We start from the raw sequence: 25,772 nt of genomic DNA, 5'->3' as shown, positions 1-25,772 counted from the left end.
GAGCAAAGACTTCTTTTCCAATTACTTCTAAGTGCGGGGTTTTTAAAAGAGTGAAGTGATGGATTCAATGACTGTTTCCATTGTAGACCCAAAGATATAACTTATCTGTGGTAGAGAGATCTTACAGGTCAAAAATTGGTGAGTTACTCATTCTGAACAAGTAACTAAAAAGCTCAGAAAATTTTTTTTTATTCTTGCCACATTTAGAGAAAAATATGATACCCAGTGGCTTAAGATTTAGACAACTCGGCCCTCAGTAAGTGTTCGTGAATTTAATAAATGGACAACTTTTATACAGGGTGCAATCTCTGTTTTCTTAAACATCATTCTTTTTTACCTATAGCATTCAAAAACAGAATTAAATGAGAGAGAGAGTGAGTTAAAAAAAGATATTAGTTGTAGTTCTGCAAGAATGGAAGATTGTGATTTTATTTGACCAATTTTTATTTTTCAAAGCGTTCTTCCTTTATTAGAACAAACGACCACTTTCCTTAGAGAATATGGAAGAGTTGGTGTCAGTTAATGCCGTTCTTTTCTCAGTCTTTACAAATTGAAGAATCCATGTTCCTTACTATACCCATGAATAGTTACTCAAGTTTTGTTTTGTTTTGTTATTTAACAAGATTTCTTGGTCATAGAAATTTAACATTCCAAAAAGGGAGATAAACCAAAAGAACCAATATGAGGATGTGAATTTTTATTCATGGCACTGAATATATAATCTGGATCCAAACTGCCAAGGAGAGGCGTAACATGAACCTTACTGAAATGAGTACTAAGAGCACAATGCCTCTTGGTCGTGAATTGAACAGTTATCTCCAAAATGAATCCAACAGTTTCTATGGTTTCATTTCTTTAGAATACCCTAACTAAGTCATACCGAAATATTAGTGATTAGATATCACCAGATATTAATGATTAGAATCTATACTGGTATTAAATATCTCCTAAATATGCAAGCCATTATGCAGACACAACAATGTACAATTCATGGTCCATGCTTCTAAGGAACTTAAAAATTTAACTACAACTAGAAAACATTTAGCATCAAAATATATCTAACAATATGAGACAGCAAATAAGAGATATCAAATGAATGTCCACAACAGTAAACACCAAAGAAATTCAGAGGACCCTCCAAAGAGCTTCAGAGAAAGGTGGATTGGATCTGGTTTTTGAAGAATGGAAAAAGAAACAAAAACTAGACAGTCAGAGAAAGGAAGTCAGGGAAAGTTTTTGTAGGAAGAAAACTCACGTAAGGACAGGCATAAAGGAAGGAAAGCCAGTGAATGAATTTGTCAAAGTGAATGGATCCATTCATCATAAAGTAAAGTGAGTTTGAATGGCTAGGTTGTGGCCATCACATTGCGAGGCTGAAGTGCCACATGCACACCCAGCATATATGTTTATGCACATGGCTGCTGGAGCTCTGATGATATGCATGGTGGAAAAACAAGTCTGTAAAATAACGTCAGAAGCAGTATTAAGTATCCATACTGATGAACAAAGGGGATTCCATTAAATTGATGACTGTGTCAAGGATGATACAATTGGCTCGAACCGTAGAATGGGTGATACCTCATGAAAGATTCTATGATACTTATAACAGGGAAGATGAACAAGAGCGTCTCGAGGCCCAGAACAGGCAGGACTCTTTCTGAGGGAGTATCCATTTGGGGTTTTGATTTGGGTTAGCTAGCCTTTCGTCTCTTTTTTAAATCTGGGATGATACAGTCAGCCATGTTCTGTCTTAGAAAGATCTTGATTTTCTTTTCTTTTTGTATGTAAAGGCTGCAGTGTAGAAGTGGGTGCCCAAATTTCAGTTTTTCCCTCTGGAGTCATCTGGAACTGATTAAATCTCTCCAGAGGCAGCAATGTGGGCGGGCTTTGAATTGGAGAGCCAGCAATAGTGGTGGTGCTTATGGAGGATTTGACCTTATTTCACAGTGTTATTTCAACAGAATTGATTGGTGATAATTATTTTTTTTTAAAAAGCATTTGTAAATATTTCAGTAAAATTTCGTTACCACTCAATATCGTGTGTGTTAAAATCCAAAGATACATCGTACTTGTGTTTATAGGAAAGCTGATTCATTGACATCCACTACTTCTTATTTCTTGCCCCTGAGTACTTCCTGTGTCCTCCACCTAGTTAGTACTGGATGATGAGTTTATGTTTCATTTGTACATTTACTTTATGAAGTGGAAGAAGACCAAATGAAGGAAAAGGGCTGTAAAAAAAAAACTTCTCTGGCCAATTAAGGGGGTGTGTGACAAAATGGTGCCCGAACCGCTACACTCTCTCTTTTCTCTCTGTGTTAGAGCCCATTATATCTATAAGAAAGGCAATGTGTATGAAATGGGGCAAATTACACATAAGTTATGTTTCTCTCTTCAAGTTTTGGGAGGCCCATCATACGCCCTTCCAGACTCAGCAGAAATAAACAAAAACTGTAGCTTTCATACAACTCAGCCCTTAAATGAAAGCCAGTTACGTCTTGTGATGTTCTTTTGAAGAAACCATAATTTATTCCAATTCTATAGACAAGCCTCAATATGTGCTTTCTTTTATCTTATCCCGGTTTGAATATAAGAATAATTTAGCTGTAGATCATCAACCACCCTCAAGTAGCGGTTTAGGAAATCAAACAATAACACTGATTTAATTCCTTCAGATATGGACTCCAGCCATAGTACAACACTTCAGCCATCTGCAGATCCAAACACAGGTTTGGTGGAAGACTTGGACAGGATAGGACCTCTTTCAATAACAACTCGTAAGGATCATGACACTCAACCCCTTTATTGACTCCCATAGCAGGCTTCAGCTCTTGCTCACATTCGCCCAGATTCAGAGCTTGCTGGTGGAATGGTGCATTTAGTGCTTCGTGGCTCAGCTCAGCCCAGAGTATAAAAGCTGTCTTCATTTCTATATTTTCTTGGTGGGGTTCTTTACATCTGATTTTGCCTTCATTCTTGGTGCTTTCCAGATTCAATGACTTTTATCTTTTAAAAAAACCAACAAAATAGGATGTGGGCCTCCATTCAACTTGATTTTCCTTCCTTAAGGAGTATGTCAGTGACACCCAAGATGATGGCTAGGACAGTGATGTCTCTGTTTTAACTGACCACCCCCTTTTGAGTCTTATGTTTTCTTTATCAAGGCAGAAGAGGGGTAAGACTAGTTTAGTGGTAAGACATTTGGGGTTTGGATAATCACAGACAATAGGGAAATCACATCAGCCCACAGGGGAGAGGGCAAGGCGTGTTGTTGACAATTGACAAAGGTGGCAGGGCCCAGGGACATCGCTTCATGTCACTAAACATCTGGTAGAAGCAATGCTAAACTTCTAGTAGGCTTAATGGCCATTATACTCGTATGTACAGAGCTATGCTAGACATCAGCCTAAAGCCATTCATAGTTTTTTGACAGAATATGAAAGAAATCCAGAATTATTATAAGAGGGTCTCACTTCACAGAGTCCTTCACGTGAGCCCTTTAAGCAAAGGGAAAAAAAATCAGTAAATAGCACAATGTTAAGCATCAAAGGAGATGCAGATGAGTTGAAGAATCGTCCCTGCCAGTGGAAGGTCTTGTATTTCCACTCTACGTCCCTGTTGACTTTCGTTCCGATGTTGGGTTTGGGATTTGGTGAACGTCTCTCTCCTGGTTGTAGTGTTTATCGCTTGGTGGTGGACGTGGCTTATGGAGTGCTTGCCCCTGTAACTCAGAGGTCAGTACTTTACTTAGAAGAACACAAAAGAAATTAATTCGAAACTGTCAACGTGATTTCAGATACGGGCAATGGTTCAACCTCAAATTGCATGTATGTCAGTGAGGGCCCTGTGTTTGCCCAGGCAAGCGTTTCCTGGCATTTCAGTGCAGTGATGAGAATCCCATCCACAGATAAGATCAAAAACCTAATAATAAAGTAAAATGGTAACTTTAATTTAATGTTCTTTAGGAGTGATTGAAGTATTTCCTCTTATAAACTTGATCTGAGTTACTTGAGCAAGTTATTCTCGATGAACTTCCTCCTCTTTTGTGGTTCCAGGTATACTTCCCGCTATCGCGTGCTTTTCCCTAGAGTAGTCACACTTCTCCACACACAGCTAAGTGCTCTTGAGAGGAGCGCTGGGAGTCAAACATGACTTTTTCTGTCTCCATGTTCTCTGGTTTCCTGAGCAACTAGAAGCAATGATACAATTGGGTCAGGATGATCTAGGGTAGACAAATTTTTCACTCAGCCTTCTCATCGGCACGTTACCTTTGTTGATTTTACTGGGGAAAAAAAAGTAGTTTAGAAGCCAAGTAGGGACAAAAGAGAATTCTGTTGTACATTTTTATCAACCAGAAGACAATGGCATGCACAAACCTTGGTATTCTTATGCATCTACCTGTCTGACACTCCTACTTGTATAGTTAGATCCTCCCTGTCAGCCGATAACAGGATTTGTTTCATGGCTCCAAATTAATGCTGGATTCATCCCTCCTTTAAACAGAACAGAGCCATACTCAAAGATTGGCTACATCACATGAAGGCTTGGAAGAAGATAAAGACCATCCAATGACTCCTACTCCAACATCTAGCAGTAAGGATTGTAAAGCCCAGGTGGCTTCAGCTATTGAAAACAATAAATTATGGGTGTTTTTGCGGTGTCTTTGGTGGAGGTACATCAGTTGGCTGCTGTTATGCTGTTACTTCTGATCAGAAGGTGTGCTGGTGATGGTTCTCTGATTTTTCTGCTTTGTAGACCTCTTAGAAGCCATTTTACATTAAGTGTAAACTATATTTCTTAATCTTAAAGGTCAGGCTTCTTAAACTCTAGAGTTAGATTGGTTATATATGATTTATAATTGGTATAAAGGTCTGAATTATGTTACTGTCTGTTTTTCTTGCATTAATAATATTATTTTGCCATTTATACTCTGGACCACAAATCAACGGTGCTGGTGAGTAAGAAGCAGTGTCCTTCTGGCAAAGGAAAGAATAAAGCCTCAGGTCTTTGAAACTTTGCATTGGCTATTTCCATGACAGGCAGCATAATTTTACTTTTCAATTCAATGAGATGTTTCCTCAACTTCATCAAAGTTGGGTCCAACTGAGTAAAAGCTCAAGATTATCTAGTACATGAGTGGACTTCAAGGTCAGAGTTGTAGTGGCATAAACCTTATTTTAATAACCCAGGCAGGTGTTACAGCAAATGCTTCTTCTGGGTATTTGGATCATCAAAACCTCTTCTTCACTGAAGCAATAAACTGAAAAAAATAAAAAAGAAATAAAAAAGAAAAAAAAGAAAAAACCTCTTCTGTTGAGTGTTGTCCAGGTGGTGTCGATTGCAAAATATTGATTCTGTGCCATAGTGTAACAGATCACACAGTCTTTTGCTCTGTGTTCATGAAGAACCAGTGGAAAGCTTCTGCAGCAATTGCACATTCTAAAGACAAGCACACGATGGATGGTGGTCTTACAAATGTGGGTTTATCACTGATTCCACTTCTACACAGATAGGAATGATGGAGGAGGTGAAAATCTTGCCGAAGACTCAACTGCTTCAGTGGAAGGTTATAGTCCTCATTCTCCAGACACAAACGAGTATAGGACCCTCATCCCAGTGACTCCTGCTAACACTGGGTCCCCTGGAGTTTCTGAAGTTACTGTTGTTGGAGATTCCGTCTCTAACGTTGATAGTTCCTTATCAGGTAATTTGTCCGTTTGTTATCTGGTTCGCTTTCTCTATGTAGAGAAACAACACATACTTTCATGTTACAGGGGACCGTTTCTGTGTAGGCTGTGGTTAGACTGATTTGTGACATGAGAACGGGTTTTATCTTGTCATCATTCTAGTGCAAGTAAACTTAGATTTATTTTAGACAAAGAATGCTTTCATTTGCTGGTGTAAGTTTCATTTCTTTTTGTGATTTGATTGTTAGGGTAGAGTTTCTTTCTTTGCCTTATTCCTGATTTTGTGATATATTGTGTTAAACCATATGAAATTGATATTTTTGTAGGTCAAAGAAGTTAAATATTAGCAATTTCATTTGCTTCATCTAATATATGTTGCCTGGTTAGTAAGGTTTTACCCAACATGTGAATAATTTCCGTATACTAATATCTTTGCTCTGAAATCATTATCTTTTATTGGTGATGGATTGGTGAATTTTACATTCGGTGAAGGGCTTACGGATGAACCTCTCTAGTTATGACGCACACTTAAAACTTTATGACGTAATCCACTACTAATGAATAGGCACTATTTCTCTTGTAACGGCCAAGAGGTGACTGAAGATGACTTATTCATTTAAGTTGGACATGGACCTAGAATGAGAGTGAGACTTTTCTTCTTAAATATTTCTACTTTTCTTTGTTTTTCCGTTTGCATTAAGAAAATAACATTGAAGAAGAGGAAACTGGAAAATACCTACTCTGGCTAAGAAAATAAAAGCGGACTCTCTCCTGGTGCCAGTTATTCAAATACTTCTTACCACTCACCTACTGAGACATATTAAAGACTAATGATTTTAAAGATAGAGTAGTCCCCCCTTTATCTGTGGCTTTGCTTTCCATGGTTTCAGTTACCCGTGGTCGACTGTGGTCTGAAAATAATAAATGGAAAATTCCAGAAATAAACAATTTATACATTTTAAATGGTGCACCATTTGTAGTAGCTTGATGAAATCTCATGCCATTCGGCTCCGTCCTGCCAGGGATATGAATCATCCCTTTATCCAGTGTATCCACCTGTATATGCTACCCACCCCTTAGTCACTTAGTAGTCATTTTGATTATTAGATTGACGGTCGTGGTATTTCAGTGCTTGTGTTCAAGTTACCCGTATTTTACTTAATGCCACAGTCCCATAACTTTTATTATAGTATATTGTTATAATTGTTCTAATTTATTATTAGTTATTGTTAATTTCTTACTGTGCCTAATTTATAAATTAAACTTTATCATAGGTATGTATGAATAGGAAAAAAACAGTATGTATAGGGTTCAGCACTGTTTTCAGGCATCCACTGGGAGTCATGGAACATATCCCCTGTGGATATAGAGGGATGACTATATGTGCTTTTTTTTTGTAGCGTACATTCTTTCCCTTCCCTCCCCCCCAAAAAAAAGAATAAATTTCATGAGAACCCAATATATAAAAGAGACGACAGCTGCGATGCTCTGACTGATGTGGTGACAGAAAACCCAGAATGCCACACGTGTGGCCTCTTTTCTCTTGGCTGCCCACCCTAGGGCATCAAGGAAACCAGTTTTAAAAAATACTAACCTTGGCAATATCGGCACCACAGAGCCCCTTACACCTTTTTGTTCTTTATTCACATGGTTCTGCCCTCAGTTATCAAAAATTCCGAGTAGCATTGTCAGTATTCTGGAGAAATAAATCTTAGAACACTGCCTAATTTCCCTCGGCAAAATAAGGCCTGTTATGCAACCTAATGAATTTAAATTTTAAATGGAAATATTAATAGTTACAATAGCCTATTTGTTAATAAATAAAATGCTTTCCACAAAATTGATACTCATATAAGCTGATTCCTTATATATACAATAGTGGTACAGACAGATTTTGTATGGTTCTCCATGGATTAAATGACTAGTAAGTGATCTGACTCTCATCCTTGGTTTTCTTCCAAAACATTCAAATAAGTGCTCATTTCTCCCCAAATATTTTTCTCAATCTTTGTGCTAATGTTAAAAACTAAAACATTTGGAATTGCAGCGGTGGTGGTGATGGTGCTGGTGGTGGTGCTGGTGGTGGTGGTGCTGCTGATAATGATACCCGGGGGTATTGGTGTTAGTAAGTCAGCAAATGCTGTTTTCTGTTACTCTAACCATCAGCCAAGGAACAAAGCAACCTGTCTCTTCTATACAATTACACGAGTGATTACGTCACTGACCTCCACTTTATGGGAAATAGTGATGATCAGATTATTGAATATTTCTTATATGTACCTTCATAATGGGTGACTATAGCCATTTTACAAAACCATTGTCCTGTTTTGTTTTAAGATTCCAGTATAGTTTTGGAAAATGTGTGGGGAGGAGGGAGAAGACCGAGAATTTCCATATGCTAAGCCAAGATCTGACCTGTAGATCCAGACTTTAGCAATTTATGAACTTGTCTCAATATAAAGCCTTTTGGTGGTGGATGGTTGAGAAGTTGGATTATATTGACTCTTGATGTGGAAAATGCAGATTTCATTTTTTCCAAAATATTACTATTTGAAATGGATTCTAATAACAAGGTATACGTTGGTCCCATGTTAGCTATCATCTCCCCATTTCTTTTTCACTTATTTTCAGACTCTCTTTCTCAAAATAAGTAGTTGACTTTTCTCTTCGAATCTTTGTATAATTCATCCCCCAAGTCCCTTATTGCACACCAAAATCTTTTTCTATTTCCTGCCTAACAGAAATCCTTTTAAATGTTTCATGGCCTAAGCCACAGAGATACTCATTCTCAATGATCACATTTGTCATAATCTGAAGCATAGAGTCCTTATTTCAAAGATACAATATCAAATCCCAGCCTCAGACCTATGAAGACATCATAATATTTTTGTGAGAGTGTTGCAGTTATTGGATTTCTACCAAAGCCATACTTCCTATGGTTATTCTTGACTAACTGTGCTGTCCCAGTTTCCTTACTTTTGATTGAAGTTCTAGCCCACTCCTCAGTGGATTAAGCAATGAATAGTGATTAGTATTGTGGGCCCATTCAAGGCTCCTTTGCTGTCATTTTGGTTACTTTAAAAGACTACACTTTGTGATGGCTTACATGGAAATGCAAACGTGAGGAAATGCAGATGGCAGTGTAACTGGAATACACAGTCCTGAACCTCCTCTATTTGTTCCTTACAGGAGACCAAGACTCTGACCCCAGTGGGAAGGGCCACACCACTCAGGGATCTGAATCAGCTGGTAAGTTTCAGATGCTTTAGTCACTTACTGTCATCATTGCTGATTGTTAATGAAGTATGAGTCAGTGTCACCGGAAAAGTGGTCCTCACACTTTCTTAGCATGCATCCCCATCATGGGGAGGGCTTATTAAATCACATCAATGGACTCCATCCTTCGAGTTCCTGATGCTGTAGATCTGGGGTAGAGCCTGAGCATTTGTATTTCTGGTAAGTTCCCTGGCGAGGCTGATTCTGCTGGGATAAGCATTGTACTTTGACAACTACTGATTTGGAGAAAATTCCTCCATCTGATAAGATCAGGAAGAATTCAAGCAGGGTCTCAATGGAACACTGCATGACACCAGAGTGACGAAGAACATGGGTTTGAGAATAAGAATGGCCTGGGTTTGATCCCAGCTCCTCCACATACGAGCTGGGGAAGTTGCTTAGCCGATCCGAGACTCAATGTCCTAACCAATAAAATTGGGATAATAATAATTGTCGCAGAACATCGTTTTAAAGACTCACTGATAGAATACAAGTAAAGCATCTAGCATAACTCCCAGCACATGGCATAATAGCTAGCTTTTATTCAGAATTTACTGTGTGCCAGTGGCATTGTTCTAAATACTTTACAGGTATTAGGCTGGACCATATGAAATTGCCATTTCTCTAGGTCAATAAATATGAGTGATGTCATGTTTTACCAATTATTAACTCATTTAATCATCCTACAAACCCTGCGAGCTATGTGAGTACTATTATTATCCCAGTGTTACAGATGAGGAAACTAAGGCTTAGAGAGACTAAGTAACTTGGCTGAGTTGATGTGACTGGTGAGTTGAGGGAGGGGTCAGGTTTAAAGCCCAGGGGTCTCGTATCGCCTGTCATGAGCACAGTCTAGAGAAAGCATTCTGTAATGGCCATAACTACCGCCAGACGTGCATTATTAAATGGTTCCTGTTTGCTGTGACTCAGGTCACACCCATGGAAACATTAGGCAGCAAACTTCTGACATGAGGCGAGTTTACATGTGACCGCAGATGCTGGGGCTACGGAAAGGCTATATATACTGGTGTTGTCTTACCGTGATCTCCCTGAGATCACCCGTTCAGATGACCCCATGCAAGCCTGGTCATCCACATGAACTACTGTCCTCTCCTTCATGCCTACGTTGGAAGTTGGGTTCCCTTTAGGCTTAAAGGGACATACACTCAAAGCAAAATGAAGATGGATATTTACATGGTGGTTTCAGTAATAACCTTTTATGTAAGAGAACAAAGATGTGGGGGCTCATTGTAAATCCTTCTAAAATCAAGACAGAAGTCCCAGGCTCTCTGGGGACCTTGGGTGGGGCATTTAGCCTGTCTCCGCCTCAGTCATCTTATTAGAAAAAAGGAGATCCGAACACCAGCCTCAGTTACCTCCTAGAGTTCTTGTGAAGAATATGAGCTATTGGGAATACTAAAGTATTTTGGAAGTGATAGGGAGTTCTTACCAAAAGACAATGCTCTCTAAAATCAAGAGACCCCAGCGACTCCAAGTGTGGTCCTTGGACCAGCGGCACGGATTTCACCTCGGGGCTGGTTGGAAATGCAGGCTCTCCATCCATTTCAGACCTACTGATTCGAGATGTGCACTACAACCAGGCCTTCCCACTCCACTAGGCGGCTTGTATATACATTCAAGTTTGAGAAGCACTGCCCTGGACTGCTTTTTTCCACAGTTGAAACCAGCTGAATGATTTCCGTGCACATGTCTCCCATTGGATCCCATCTCCCAACTACTGTGTCAAGTGTCCCTCTTTGCAGAACTTGCTTTTCCAGCCAGCCCTACCCTGGATGGATTTGCAGACCTTTAGGCAAGGCGAGACCTGCTGTAGCTCATCCATCTTCTTGGCTTTCACTTGAAGTGAGAAACAGGTGGGCGGGAGCAGTCTCTTTTGTTTGACTCCTGTGCAGGTGTCTATTGTTCAAATGGGAGGTTTCATCTAGTTGTACACACACCCAGATCTTTCCTTGCTAGGAGCACTTTTTTGGAAAACCAAAAATAAAGATTTTATGATCCATGAATAGCCTCTCTTTCAAATATCAAAGGCTGCTGTGAATCAGGGAAAGACCAGCGAGAGTGACTGTACATCTGAGGTGGTTTCCATGGCCAGAGATCTCCGTTAAGATGGCCAATAGCCCGTGACCTGTGCAGGTGAAGGCCTGCCAATGACCAAGGACTCTGGTAAGCAGAGCAAGTGCCTTGGACTCCTCCTGAGGTTTGTAAAGTGAGAGGCCACTGTCAAAATGGCACGAGGTATGTTGAAATGGCCAGACATCGTATGTAAGACTGTTTTGCTCCATTTCGAGTTTAACAAAAATGCTACATTGCATAAACAGGAGCCATCCTGTCCAAAATAACCACCGTAATCAAGATTTCAATGTCCACCATACACAGCCTAAAGTCTGACTCTCCTAGGAAAGGTTTGCATTCAAGGCCCAGCCATCTTCCTCCATTGGTTATCCAATGGATTGGTTATCCTGGCAGACTGCCCTGTTTTTTTGTTCCCTTGGAGGGCATTAGGATTCTGCAGTGGGCTCCCATTTGGTAGAGTTAAACGCGTTCCTTTTAGTGGGATATTTTCAAGTTTTGTTTTAAAGCAGTAAAGGAAGTTTAAAAAAAAAAACACAAAGAGAAAAACAGCTTTCATTTGGGTGAATCTCTTCATAAAATGTCTAAGTAGTTTCTTTTAAAACACGGTGCCTCCCTCGTTTTGATAAGATGCCTGCTCTGCTTTGGGGATTCTTTGTCTTGCGATGCTTCCTTCCAGCTTGAGATTTTTTTTGTTTGTTCCTTATTTTGTTTTGCAGCAGTAGGAAATGTTCATTCTTCACAAACAAAGCATGTTTCAGTAATACAGAGGGTGCCGAAAAAAGTATACACATTTTTAAGAAAGGAAAAAACTGTATTAAAATTGTAATACTCAATATATACCGAAAACAAAAGATGAATACAAGTCATGTGTACACATTTTGTTTGGCACCCTCCGTATATTAGCAGGGACTCTAACAGGGTGATTTTTCATAGGCAGAAGGTCCACGGCCCCACCAAGCCCTTATTATATTTATGTTTCCTTTTACTATGACATTGGATGTGTTTTTTATATTTACTTTGGCCTTTCTGGAGCATGTGAATCCCCTAGGGATCTTGTTACAATGAGGATTCTGATTTGGCACCTTTGAGATGAGGCTAGAGACTCTGTTTCCAGCAATCTCCCATGTGACGCTTACGCTGCTGGTCCAGGGACCCCACTTTGAGAAGCAAGGTCTTAAATTAAAAAAGGAAAATAACTACACGCAATTACCATTCTTGTGTACTTCTTCAACCCTCTATGAAATCATGATAAAGTGGATTTTTATTAACCCACTTATGAGTGAGAAAACCGAGACGTGGAGAGGGCAACCTGACCCAACAGACGTTGCGAGCAAGAGGTGGAGGTGGGATGGAAACCCAGGACTGTGCTGCTCTACAGCCTTGCACGTGGCTGCTGCTGAAAATTCTCATGTTCTTGATGAAAAATAACATTTTCAAACCTTAGCCTGAATCAAACTGAACTTTTCAAGGGAGATAACTTACTTGGAACACTTTATATATGTCTGGGGCTGGAATCTGTAAAGAGCTTCGTAATGCTGCAGGACACAGAGGCTGGCCCTGTGTGCTGCTCTGTAAGCCAGGTTACTGTTCCTAACTTTGGTTGAGAGGTGTTGTTTTTCCCCTTAGGACACTCAAGTGGGAGTCAAGGTGGGGCCAACACGACCTCTAGTCCTATGAGGAAACCTCAAATTCCAGGTGAGTTTCAAGCTGTGGAAAAAAAAAAAAAAAAAAAAACAAAGATGCTAAAAGCAGGTCTCACTGAATGTTCCAGAAAGGAAGAAGCAACCACATTCTCCTAAATGTCCACACCGAACCTAATTGTTGCTCTTTATAAGCCAAAGTTAATGAAAGCATTACAGTCTCTTGATAAGAAAAGATGGAACATTCTTTTTTTCCTGAGTTCCATAGATTGGCTGAGTTTACATTCAGACTTGTCCCTGGCCTGTCCCAAAGAAGTGCCAGGAGAGCTATTAAAGCTTCCTTCCCAGGGGACTCCATGTCATCCCCAGATCCTGCCTATCCCAGACCAGTTTCCCCTTTATTTCTGGGGTTTGGGGTGAAATGTATAATTTTTCTCTCACATTGCAGACAGTATGTTTGGTGGAGTGAAAACATTCTTCTGGTCCCCAAACTACTTTTTCTTGAGGGACAGTCTTCACAATTTATATAGAAGGATATTTAAGAAGGTGTTACATGTGTGGTGAGGGGCCTGGGACATGTGGCTTCCCTGAACGTCAAGATTTAAGACATTTGAAGCAAATTCTTCATTTGAGTAGGGCTCAAAATTGAGTATTTGTAGAGGGGGAGTACAAAAAAGGAAAGGTTTTCCTAGGGTTATAAATTATCCTTTTAACACTCCCCTTTTCAGAGGCCTTTAAACTGAGTTTCCCATGGGGCAAAAGAAGAATGTGGTGTGTGCCCCCCAGCCCCAGCTTGCTTGGGCAGAGCTGGAGGCAGAGCACGTGGAGAGGGAGTGGGCCGCCAGGAAGGAAGGGGGTGGCAGGGATGTAATTTTCTATAATTAGGCAGCAGGATGCTTCTCAGCCCTAGTGAGCGTGAATGTGGGGCACCTCAGAGCTAGAGACCCGAGAAAGAACAGAAATGGTTCCCTCCTTCAGCCTCCCTTCTTCCTGACTTGACCTCACTCCCCAAACTCAGCTAACCCGGTAGCGGTCAGGCAAAGGCAGTACTGAGCAGGAAATCAGAGGAGAACCAAGACTCTCAAAGAGGAGAGACAATGAAAGACTGCCCCTCTTTCTTATTTCTTAAGCTCTACTTCATTGCACAGATATACAACCCACTTGGCAACTGAATTTATTCAGGTTGTCAAGTCATATTTTCGTCGTATTAAAGCTTGATTTTTAAAACATGTGTATCACATTTTATTAGTCTACATGACACATTAATTATTGGAAACATTTTAGAAAATACAGCTAAACTAAAGGACAAAAAATGTAAATGACTTAGTATCTACCTCACTATCCAGAAATACCATGGTTACTATTTTCATATATGTCCTTCCTGTCATTTTTCAATGTAATTTATAAACAAAAATATAATTATACCATACATGCTCTTTAGTAAACTATTCTTCTTAACTGGTTGGCCACAGCTTTGCAATGACCTTAAATGTTTTCCCCCTATGTTGTTGCACAGAATACAATGGGTGTACCCTAATTTATTCAATTGCTCCCTTACTGTTGGATATAAGTCTCCAACTTTACTATTATAAATAGCACAGTAATGGACATCTTCGTTGTGAATTCTGAGGTCCTATAAATTCTAGGTCTGCTAGAGAAGCCTGTGCATTGTGAAGGCTTTTGACAAATTTTGCCAAATGACCTCCCTCCTCCTCTCCCCTCCCCCCAGTGAATGTGCACAGTTCCAGCCCTCAACAGGAGTGTCCTTTTGCCCATTTACTTGTATGTGGTCTCCGTCTTTGTTCCTTAATAAAATATAGGGCAGATGTTCTTATATAGGAAAGGAGTGTTTCCTTCAAGGGAGCCACAAGTTTTCTTTAGTCTACTTAATCCTATTGCACCAAAGGCATCTACAAGTTTCAACAGGTTATTCTCCACGTTTTTGGAGACATGTTTCTCCTGGAGGGACTTGGAAATCCTGACTGATGATGAGAGATTTAAACAAGAGGCCTGTTGGACAAATACCTAGAACAAAATCGCTCTCCCAGTATGATCTGCATCCTGGCTGGGTTATTTGGCTGGACTCATCCGTAGTACTGACGGTGGTTCGTGTTTGGACCACGTCAGGTTCATAAAGTGCATTTTTGTTTTCACAACGTGTACTTCCCGAGTTCACAGTGTCTTTTGGTTCTCTCACACCAGAATGGCTGATCATCTTGGCATCCCTTCTGGCCCTGGCTTTGATTCTCGCCGTTTGCATCGCTGTCAACAGTAGAAGAAGGTAAGGGCTCCTCAGAGCTTTCCACTGTGAAGGGGCTTCATTTAAACTTAGGCTCTATGTCCCTGCTGCTCAGAGTGTAGCTCCTGGAACCCATAGCTTCGGCACCCTGGGGCTTGTTAGAAATGCTGAATCTCACCCCAGACTGCCTGTATCTGGGTCTGTTTTGACAAGATCTTAGAGATTCATGTGCATGGTACAGTTTCGCAAGCCCTGTTCTGGCATGTTCTTTAGAGAAAGGAAACACTGGGATTATATGGACCAACACTTTTAAATAGTGGTTGACTCTCTTGGGGTTCTTAATTATTTTGAGGTTAAAGCCACAGAGACTCTTTTTTTATGAAAGCTATGAAATATATCTCACCAGGAAGGCATAAAAGTATGTATACATTAATTGATGCGTTAAATAAATATTTATTAAGTGCATTCACAATGCACCACATAAAGATTGAGACTGGTCCTCTGTCGGAGGCCCATGGAACTTTCTAGAACTCTTCCTTAAAACAGGCATTGAGTTCGTGTGTTTGTTTGGTGTGTTGTAAGGACACTATTTTCTATTTTCTGAAAGCTGCAGTTGAAAGGATTCAAATTACAGCTAGGGAGAGCTCCCTGACAGGGAGGTTTATGAAACAATAAAGACCTTCCCTTGCACAAAGCTGAGGAAAGACAGTGAACTCCCTAGAACTGGCATGGGAGCTGCTTTTGTATCCTCAAAGGTCTCTCTTTTTCCCTACCTCAACCAAGGCTTATTGTTGCAGAAGTTATGTAAATAACACATACCTGGTTGAGTGGTGACAAGGCTCCAGAAATAACGCCACCTAAAGTGAAGTGAAGGAAAATAGTACTTTTAGTGACAGAGAAAATGAACTTGGACAGGGTTATTCCATAAGTGTAAGTCTAAATTTCCTGCTTAAGATGCTTTAAAAATGCATTTTTTTTCCTGAGCATATGCACAAGAACATTAAACCTTTTGTAAGTGTCTCTTGAGATTTTTTCTTATAAGGGAGAAGAATCTTATTTCCACGTGGGGCCACCTTTATTGTATTACTAGATCATTTAACAGGCAAGAAAATGCCCCTCCGTTTAGGAAAAGACCTGGAGAAAATTAAAGAATCTTATTTGTTGGCTTTCGGAAAGCAACAAATACCTAATTCCGTTGTTGTGTGCAGCCCGTGCAGTATCTCTAATTATATAAGGAAATCAAATAATGCCATCTTACACTGGTACAAGTTAATAAAAGTGCTGTGTTAAAGTCAAATAGCTGTGTTGCTACCTGTACCTTTGAGGGCAGAATAAAAAAATTATCATAGCTGATTGTATAAGGAACAAAAACTAGGAAAGAAAATCTGATAGACCTCCTAGAAGTCTTCTATGACTAAATGGAAAGAGATTTTTTTTTTTTCCCAGTTGAATTTAAATAATATGACTTGCGGGAGCCCTTACAAAGAGTCTTTATACTTTCCCCCAGCTTCCTTGTTTTCTCTTAGATTACTTTTGCTCAGTTAAATACAGATTTCCTATTGTTGGAAATCACTGCTTTTGTTTCAGGCCATAGAATGCACACATACAGTCCATGAGCTGTGCACGTCACCATAGAAACGTTGGCCCCTGATGCTGTGACGCGGGGGAGACCCCTGAGACACGTCTCAGCTGTCCTGGAGAGCAGCTGGAGTCTGTGCAGTGTGGCTGGTTAGCTCACACGTCCGCTGCTCCCCATCAGGTCGGCGGTAAAAAGGGGCCCCACTGTTGCGCGCTCCCCAAGACCAGCAGTCACCCTAGCAACAGGCAAACAGAGACCTGCGGGATCCAGCACAGCAACTATCTCACTGGGAAAGTAGCTGCCTGGACGCCGTAAATTACTGTGTCCTGATCTGATAATCGAAAACAGATTTGCGACGCAGCTAAAGGGTAGTTACTGGCTTCACATGCCCTGTAATGTGCACTGTGCTTCTAAACCCGCCAGCCATTTTCTCATCCTCCTAAAGGCAGGGGCCTTTGTGCTTTGAGCATTGCCTTTTAGAGAGATACAGAATCCTATTTTCATCAAAGAAAGTTTGGCTGGCAGTACCCGTAGAGATCTACAACAGGCATTCATTTATTCGGCAAACATCTGTTGAGGGCAGGTTGTGACTGTCAGCACAGGTGAGGAGAACGAGAAGAGGAAAAAACGAAAAGGGTACCATCCCTTCCCTAAAAGAACCTTGAGGTTGTGTGGCAATATTGGCCTGTTGCATTTGAGTCAGCTAATATTTACTGAGCACATACTCTGCGCCAGGCACTTTTAGATGAATCATGGTTACAAGACAAAAGTAGAAAAGTGTTAGTCGCTGAAGTTGATGTTCAAGGGTTGATGACAGGTGTCCAGCCATGTGATCTGTGAGCCGTGTCATCTTAAAGATTCTGATTTCGGGTCCTGTTATTTATTCAGCTTTTCCTATCCCTGTCATAGCCCACATCACCTTACCTTGCTGTTCTTCGTGTAACCAGAGTCCTTGAGTTGCAGCTTTTCAGGGGGAAATCGTAGTTTATTCACTCTCCTTAAGAGCGAACAAAGGTGTTAGGTGTCAACTGGCTTTGTAGCTATTGGATAAGGCCCAAGAGAAGAAGTTAGGTGCCATTTTCCCTTAAAGAATTTACCTGATTTATATGAAGAGGAGAAAAAAAATGTGACAGCCTGACCAAGGAAGGCGTCACAACACCGGAATGATTAAAGAATGTTTCTATGCTAATTGTGCAAAAAAGGCCTTCACCAGCTTTCACTCTCATGGGAATAATCTTCTTTTCTGTAAACCCCAGCGGGCAGTCATCCACCCGCTGCTTGGTAGGTCCCCTCTATAAAGCCCCATGATTTAGAAACGTCTCCCTTAAACTATGGTCTAGCTCATCATAATGTAGCTCACCCAACCTCATTCTGCCCTCTAGAAGAGAGCTGTCCATTAGACCTTTTTGTGATGATGGAAAGGCTCTTTCTATATTTTGTGGTTGTGCACTGTCCAGTACACAACCATTAACCATCCGTGGCTACTGAGCACCCAAAATATGGCTAGTTGGACTGAAGAAGGGAATTTTTAATTTAATTTTATTTTCATTAGCTTAAATTTAAATAGCCACGTGTGGCTAGTCGCTACCATATTGAATGTCACAGCTCTAACATGAAGAAAAATAACTCTCTAAATATCATTAAGGATTGTCAGGTAGAAGAGATGTAAAATCAGTTTTTAAGTTACCCCACCTTAAGTCTTTCAAGAGAAACGCCTCCGTGCCTTAAATGTACGTTACCTGGTTTCTAAACCACACCTTCTTGTGTCAAGGCTGCAGTCTATCTTCATTCACGTTGTGTGGTCACTGTATGCTCAGCTAATGCCTGAGATTTAAAAGGAAAGGAAATAAAGGCAGGATGCAGTTTGGTGGAGATCTCTGAACTTTGGACTCAGAAAATCTAAGTTGTAGATATGATGTAGGTCCTGCCATAGCTAGCACTGCAGCCTTGGACAATATCCTTGACATTTTGGACTCAGTCTCCAATTTCCATAAAGAAAAGTTTGGGTTAGAGGACCTCTGAGGTCCCTTCATCTCTAATGCTCCTTTTAAAATTCCTCTAAGAAGAATGGGACAGTTAGAACTTGTCTTTTAAAAGCACTAACTTAAATGCCTGGAGTACTAAGTAATGGACTGAGTTGTTTATGAGAATCATCTAACCCTCCTCGAAGAACTCAGGCAGTAACAGAGACACACAGATCCAAAGGGAAATGCAGGCAGAACAACACAAGCGCCATATTCCAAAGCCCTACTGATCGAATGTTATCCACTTTCAAAACGAGTTTCGTCTGCGTTATTAACATCAATCCCTACTTCACCCCCATGCACAAACATTGTTTTATGCTTATAAAAATACTTTCCCACAATATTTCATTCAACTTCTCTAGTACCTATTTGGTAGGCAAGTGGGAATTACTTTAACCCGAGAATCCGAAATAACACCAGCAGCGTTCCCCCTTTGGCCTTTTAAGTCATCTTCATAGGCAATAGGACAAGGTGGATGGAGGCAGCCAGGAGACACAAGCAAAGCCCATTTTATATGGGCTCTTGTTGTATGAACAATTACAGGCAGTGACTCTTAAACATGTACTGTGCTCCAGATACTGTTCTAAGAGCTTATCCGCGGCCTTAGTTTCCTCACCCCACAATGTTCATTAAGAGCAACAACGATAGACTCATGTATGCAGTGCCATGCTCTCTTCTCAAGGCCTTTCCACAATCTTGTGAAACTGGTACTCTTTATAGTCTGATATTACACATAAGAAAGCTGAGGCTCAGATAGGTCAAGTGAGTTGCCCGAGGTCACACAGCAGTTACAATCTCAAAACCAGGCTTTCCAAGCCCCTGCTCTTGTGCCTGTGAATGGCATCCATACTCCCAGCCCATGGATTTGCGGCAGGACTCAAGCATCCTTCCCTCTGCCCCTCACCAAGCAGCCTGCCAGAGGAGATAGGATCTACCTCCTGTCGAGGAGGTATTATTTCTATTTCCCCAAACAAGAGATTAAAGTTTATGGCCTTGGCAGTCCTAGTGGGAATGGCCCATGATCATGAATAATAGAGGCTTTGTTTATATTACCCCAAATATCCAGCGGCAAAATGAACAATTCCGACTTCGTACAGTTTCCAAATCTCCAGATGGTTGGCAGCATGAACAGAGCTGGGCAGAGTCCAGGCTTTTGGTCATAAATGCCTAGATTTGAATATCGACTCTCTGTCTTAATAGCTATGGGACTTAAGCTAGCTATTAAACCTCCCTAGGCCTCAGTTTCCACTGCTGTATAATAGAAATAACAGCTGCTTTGCAAGACTATTGTGAGGATTACATGAAATTACATGTAAGAAACCTTAAAGTAACATAAGAAACCTTAAAGTAACAACGAACTATTTGCTTTGTGTAGTTCAACCTCCTATATCCAGGGTTATGTGGAAGTTAACCAATGTTTGTTAGGGAAAAAAATCAATACAGCCTTATGCTTCCAGAGAAATGCTGTTTCATTCTTCTTAGTAAATGCAGTAATGACCCTGATAAGGCCAAACAAGTGTTGAGTGGGAGAGGAAGTAATGGGACTTTCTTGAATACACAAATCAGAATGATTTAAAATCATCTTGTTGATGATTAATCTAAGGCTGCAGAAATGGCTACCGTGCTTATCAGAGGCAAACATTTCCATTGCACAGCATGTAGGAAGGAGGAGTAGAACTTGGGAAGCAGACCCACCAGCGTTTGAATTCTGATTCTTTTATTAATTGCTGAGTAACCTGGGGCAAGTCGCTGAATTTTCTGAGTCCCGAGGTTTCTTCACCCGTACTAGGAGACAATAATAGCACTGGCTTCCTGAGTTGTGACCACCAGTTCTCCAACTTGAGTGTGCATCAGAAACCCGTTGAGGACTCGTTAAACCGCAGATCTTGGGCCCCACTCCTAGAATTTTCTGATTCAACAAGTCTGGCATTCACAACTGACGCTTTTGCTGCTGGCTCGGGGACCTCACTTTAAGAAGTGCCAATTGTTAAGAGTCAATTAAGATGAAACATATTAAGACATTATAAACCGTAGTGATAATGATAGTGGTTTACTACAATGATGATGATGGTTGGTCCTTGCACCCTTTTCTCATGATCTTTAAATGATTAGGTGTGGGCAGAAGAAAAAGCTGGTGATCAACAATGGAAATGGAGCTGTGGAGGAGAGAAAGCCAAGTGGACTCAACGGGGAGGCCAGCAAGTCTCAGGAGATGGTGCATTTGGTGAACAAGGAGCCCTCAGAGACCCCCGACCAGTGTATGACAGCCGATGAGACCCGGAACCTGCAGAATGTAGACATGAAGATTGGGGTGTAACCCCTACACCATGATCTTGGAAAAAAATGACACGTCACCCTTACAGGGAGCTGGGACACTACTCAGATGCAATGTGCTACTGATTATTTCATTTCGGTTCTTTTTTTAGCATAAAATTTTCTACTCCTTTTTGTTTTTTTGTGTTATGTTTTTTTAAAGTCCATCCAATTTATAAGAACAGCATTGCTTTCTGAAATGATGGCCCAATCAACAAGAATTTGACGGTTCCAGTTCCCACCTAGAAGCCTCTCACTCCCTGGGGTGTGCTATGGACAGCTTCTAGCAAAAGCCACAAATCCCTCTTCCCAGTCCCAACCTTCTTCCCACCCCACCTCCCAGGCGATAGCCACATGCTAAAGACATCCCCAGGGCTAGGAGGGATTGGTTCCTGGGAGGAAGTTGGAATGGGTCCATATTGCCCCTCCAGCAATCCAGTCCCTGGGCGTCGCTTTCCAGTGGGGTAGGAGATCGGGTGTACTGGTTATACATCCCCTTCTACAGACCCTCTGGAAAATTTTCAGATGCTTCTGGAAATGCCCAAAGGAGGAAGCTATTTATCTGTAGTAAGCTATTTATCTGTGTTTTTGAAATATTAAACCCTGGAGGTCCTTTGATCAGTATGATTTTTGTTTTGTTTTGTTACTTCGTCACAGGCATAAAGGGGTTTATGCTGATTCATAATAAATATCTGTACTTCTTTCACTGTAACTTTTGTGCTGTGATCCTTCAGTTTCTTAACCAGCAAGGTCTGACTCCCAACAATTCATCAGGAAGATGTGAGAAGGTCCACCCTGAAAGCCTTCATCTCAGAGACGCTAAGGCCCCACTCAGGCTTACTCAACCAAATCTCACGGAAGATCAAGGAAGATAGCACTAGGTTATTTCTGAGGCTCCAAAGGCTTTCTGTCCTGTCCTAGAACCAGAATTGTGAGAGGAGGAGTTTCAGCTGCTTTATGTTTTAATGGCCACCTGTGCTCTCCTCTGACAGACTGTGAAAAGGCACATTACATCTGCAGGACTCACCATTGTGGTGTCCCGTTTCGTGGACACTGACCCCATTGCTGATTTCCAAAAACAATATGGAAATGCCTTTTGACCTCTTGTAATCAAAGGAAAAACAATGGAAATGAAAGAGAGCTTAGAGAGTAGCCAACTGATTGGCACAGGCTGGGGAAAGGGAGAGGGAGCAGTGTAGATCCTGTTTGAGTAATTTTATGGCTGTACTTGTTTATACTTTAACAAGCCAGTTGTCTGTCTCCAATGCAGTTGTTTCTCAGGATATGTTAAGTACCTGGGGAAGCCCTCAAAAGGTTACAGGACTTCCCACCGTTGGAATCTTATCACCAGATACCAGAGTTATGGCCAAATAAGAGATTAATGGCTTTATCCTTGTCTTGGCAAGTCCTTTGTTGTCTTTATTCCTACGTTCAGAAGGCCCCATTCATCCTAGAACTTCCAAAGGCTACTTGTAATAGAAGAGATTGAATCTATAAAGTAAGGGCTCCTATAAAATGAGACCTCCTTCCTTAGGTCCCCATAAAAAGTCATCTGTTGCCTAAACTGATATGCTTTACTGGCAATGTTTCTCACACAAAAAGAAGAAAAAGAAAAATGGGGACGGGAGGGGGTAGGCAACAGAGGAGGAGGAGGCAGGAAAGAAGAAAAATCTCCCGCGTAAATCAGGACTGGGCTTATACAAATGCTGAAGGAGATATGTAAAGGAGAGAAGCCCATTTTCTGCACTCATTCCCAAATTCTGCTTTCCCCTACCCACCCTCACTACTCCCTCCCTGCCGTGGTCTTTGTAAACCTCCTTTCTCTTCTTCTGTGAACATGATTGGCAACTGTTATATCAGCTGTGTGGTTTTCTTTCTATTTTCAAATTGAAAGAAAAGAAAATGGACGTCTGACCACTCTGTTTTTATCGCCACGAGTGTCTAACTGCTCCCTGCTTCCAGGAGCTTTCCTGGCTATTTCACATGAATGCAACAAGTCACCCTGGGTTCAGGTTCAGGAGGGCTAGTCCAGCGTCTTCCTGTCCCCCAGATTCCCCTTGGGGCCATGGATAGTCACACGAGTCTCATAGCTAGGGATGGTTTTCCACCCCTTCTAGATATTCCCAAGAAATAGGCTGAGATAGGAGATTGCTTTCTATTTTATTTTGGAATTAAATGCCATCTTTATTTTTATTATTGTTGCAATCCCCCACTTGGATATGTTTCTGTGTTCTCAACAGGAACAGGGGTGTTCTAGAACTCCCCCCTGCCGCCGAGATGCACTACCCCTGCAATATTGCCTGAAGTACATGGGATAGGTTATATTCTCTCCCATTTGAAATAATGGCATAACTCAGGAAGGACAACTTGACTATACATCATTTCTACCACTAACTTGCCAGGTGATCTGGGCTAAGTCATTAACTGGGCCTTGTTTGTAAAAGTAAGGGGCCAGCATTTCATTATTTTGAAAGCTTCAGAGAGCAAAGCTAAGAGCTTTGCAAAGCTGCAAGCTTAAGATGTAATTTTTCCTACAGTCATACATCTTTGTGTCTCCTAAGGGCTTCCTTTAAATGAGCACTGGGTGAAAAATAAAATGGGCAACTTCGTATCCATTTTGTTTGCAGATTCTAGCCTGCAGAACTATTCAAAAAGTTTTACATTGAGACCATGATGTGAAGAACCAATTTCATGGCCAATGTTTATTCAATTCTGGTACAATAGGAGTAGGAGAAAGGAAACCTTCGACTTCTCTAGAAGAGTAAAATGTACTTAAAAATAAGAATAACATGGTCCTACACCTTTATGTCATAGGTATGCCTTTTGTAAATCACTTTGAGTGTTCGAAGACTAGTTCATTGTTCGTGCATTGTTACTTTGATTTTTCACAGCACACCCTTCCTCTGATTTTTGTATATTTATTGATGGACCAGTAATAATGAGGAAACCATGATATGTATATTGCCCAGTTGAAAGCACTTACTGGAAAATAAGAAAAGGCTACTATTAAAAGGCTAAAGGAAATGGACTTGAGTCTCTGATTTAAGAGGGAGGCAGAGCTATGTTATTTGGCTATCTGGGTACTTTCGAAGCACAATGTTAAAAGTTTCTGAGGTGGCTGAAGCTTCACACTCATATTTTTTCTAAAAGGAAAAACCATCTGGATTTCTATCACCTGAGAATCTTCTTTTGGAGAAAGTTTATGTTTTCATAGGAGGGGTATATTCCATTTGTCTCAAACTAAATGAGGTATCGTGAAGTGTTAGTTTTTTAAAAGCCAAGAACTACTCTTGGTCTTCCAGATAAAGAGAGTAGAGTAAACATACCACCATTCCTTCCTATAAGCCTCTAAAAGAATAAATAAATATTCTAAAAGGTGAAACCAATGGGGTCAAAGAGAATGAAAGAAGAGACAATAGTAACAAAACTTTGAAACTGGGAAGTGGTGGTTCATCGGTAACTGAGTAAACTTGGAAAAGTTAAATCATAAACCAGCAGTGGGGAAAGTTGAGTAGCAACCAGATTTGTGTAGAACTCCCAAAAACCTCAGGAATTGGCAGTGTTAGCTACCATGCTTCCCCGAAAATAAGACCTAACTGGAAAATAAGCCCCAGCATGATTTTTCGGGATGACATCCTCTGAACATAAACCCTAATGCATCTTTTGGAGCAAAAATTAATATAAGACCCAGTCTTATTTTGGGGAAACACGGTACCTCTGGATATGGTAGACAAGGTAGGGCTAAAATTCAGAAGATGGGTTTAAAACCTATTGAAGATGCTGCTAGAACCCCAGATTTCTTTCTCCATTCAAAGTAGCCGAGTCACACTATTCTTTCCAAATTCCTGCAAATGACCGGAAGTTTATTCTCTGAAGAGGGCAAAATAAAGAGTCTTTGATTGAAGGGCAACAAGGCACACACAGTTGACGTTAGAAATACCATACTGAAAAGTGAAACCATGCATAAGAAATGTTGAGACTGCCTAGCCTTCTCCCCTATCGTGGCTTCCAGAACGTCGACAGCCAAGCATGTATGCATCTTCCAGGCAGAAGTTCAGTTTTTCTGGGGAACCTGATAAGCCTGAGAGAAAACCCTAAAGATACTAATATGATAGTTCCCCAAGGAAATGGCCCAACAAAGCAAACTACAGTGAAGGTCATATCTCAAGCATTGCCAGAACCACACAAGGCTCTTAGCTTTCTACGGCTCACTCCTACACATGAGAAGCAGAGACGATTCACAAAGAAGAACACTTTTAATAATAACAATAATAATAATACCATGAATAACCTCAGTAAGTTTAGAGGAGATAATGTATCTATGAAACGAGAACATAATGCTAGGGTAAAAAGGGAACATTCAGAAAACACCTTAAAAAAGGGAGCTCTTTAAAATTTAAATGTGAAAACGCATAGTTAAAAATAAACTCCATAGAAGGTTTGGAAAATAAAGTTGAAGAAATATCCAGAAAATAGAGCAAAGTCAAAGCAATAGAAACAGAGGAGAAAAGAAAAGTAGAGAATCATTCTTGGAAATCCAACATGCAAGTAACAGGAGTTGCAGAAAAAGAAAACAGAGAAAATGAAGAGAAAGAAATCACCCAAGAAATAAATCCAAAACAATTTTCCAGAATTGAAGAACATGAATATCCAGACTAAAAGAACCAAGCAAATGCTTAGCACAATGGATGACAACAGATCCACACTAAAGTACATCATTTTAAAAATTAGTAACAATTGGGTCAAAGAAATTATTTTATAAGCTTCTAGAGAGAAAAAAATTGATAATGTAGAAGATCAAGAATCAGAATAGAATCAGACTTTTCAACAGCCACGTAGAAGATCCTGAAACAGTGCCTTCAAAATTCTAAGGGAAATATTTCCAAGCTAGAAATCTAATTTGGCTAACCTACAAATTAG

At 40.6% G+C, this 25,772-nt stretch overlaps 1 protein-coding gene across 6 annotated transcripts in view; it reads left to right on the top strand.

The window, feature by feature from the left end:
- The window catches only part of CD44 (CD44 molecule (Indian blood group)), an 85,341-nt gene extending 63,777 nt beyond the window's left edge, over window positions 1-21,564 (top strand). For 4 of the 6 annotated variants that reach the window (XM_033120716.1, XM_033120717.1, XM_033120718.1 and 1 more), the window contains 7 exons: window positions 2,676-2,777; window positions 4,504-4,593; window positions 5,510-5,704; window positions 8,877-8,936; window positions 12,684-12,752; window positions 14,900-14,978; window positions 20,652-21,564. In XM_033120716.1, coding sequence (XP_032976607.1) covers window positions 2,676-2,777; window positions 4,504-4,593; window positions 5,510-5,704; window positions 8,877-8,936; window positions 12,684-12,752; window positions 14,900-14,978; window positions 20,652-20,856 — 800 coding nt within the window. In that variant the 3' untranslated portion in view covers window positions 20,857-21,564. The remainder of the gene's footprint in view (window positions 1-2,675; window positions 2,778-4,503; window positions 4,594-5,509; window positions 5,705-8,876; window positions 8,937-12,683; window positions 12,753-14,899; window positions 14,979-20,651) is intronic. The other 2 variants (XM_033120720.1, XM_033120721.1) reach the window with 2 other exon arrangements.
- The last annotated feature ends 4,208 nt before the right edge of the window (window positions 21,565-25,772 follow it).

Source organism: Rhinolophus ferrumequinum, chromosome 11 (assembly GCF_004115265.2).
Source record: "Rhinolophus ferrumequinum isolate MPI-CBG mRhiFer1 chromosome 11, mRhiFer1_v1.p, whole genome shotgun sequence".
NCBI lineage: Eukaryota > Metazoa > Chordata > Mammalia > Chiroptera > Rhinolophidae > Rhinolophus > Rhinolophus ferrumequinum.
The sequence above is the reverse complement of the archived record's forward strand: the minus strand, read 5'-3'. Positions and strand labels throughout refer to the sequence as shown.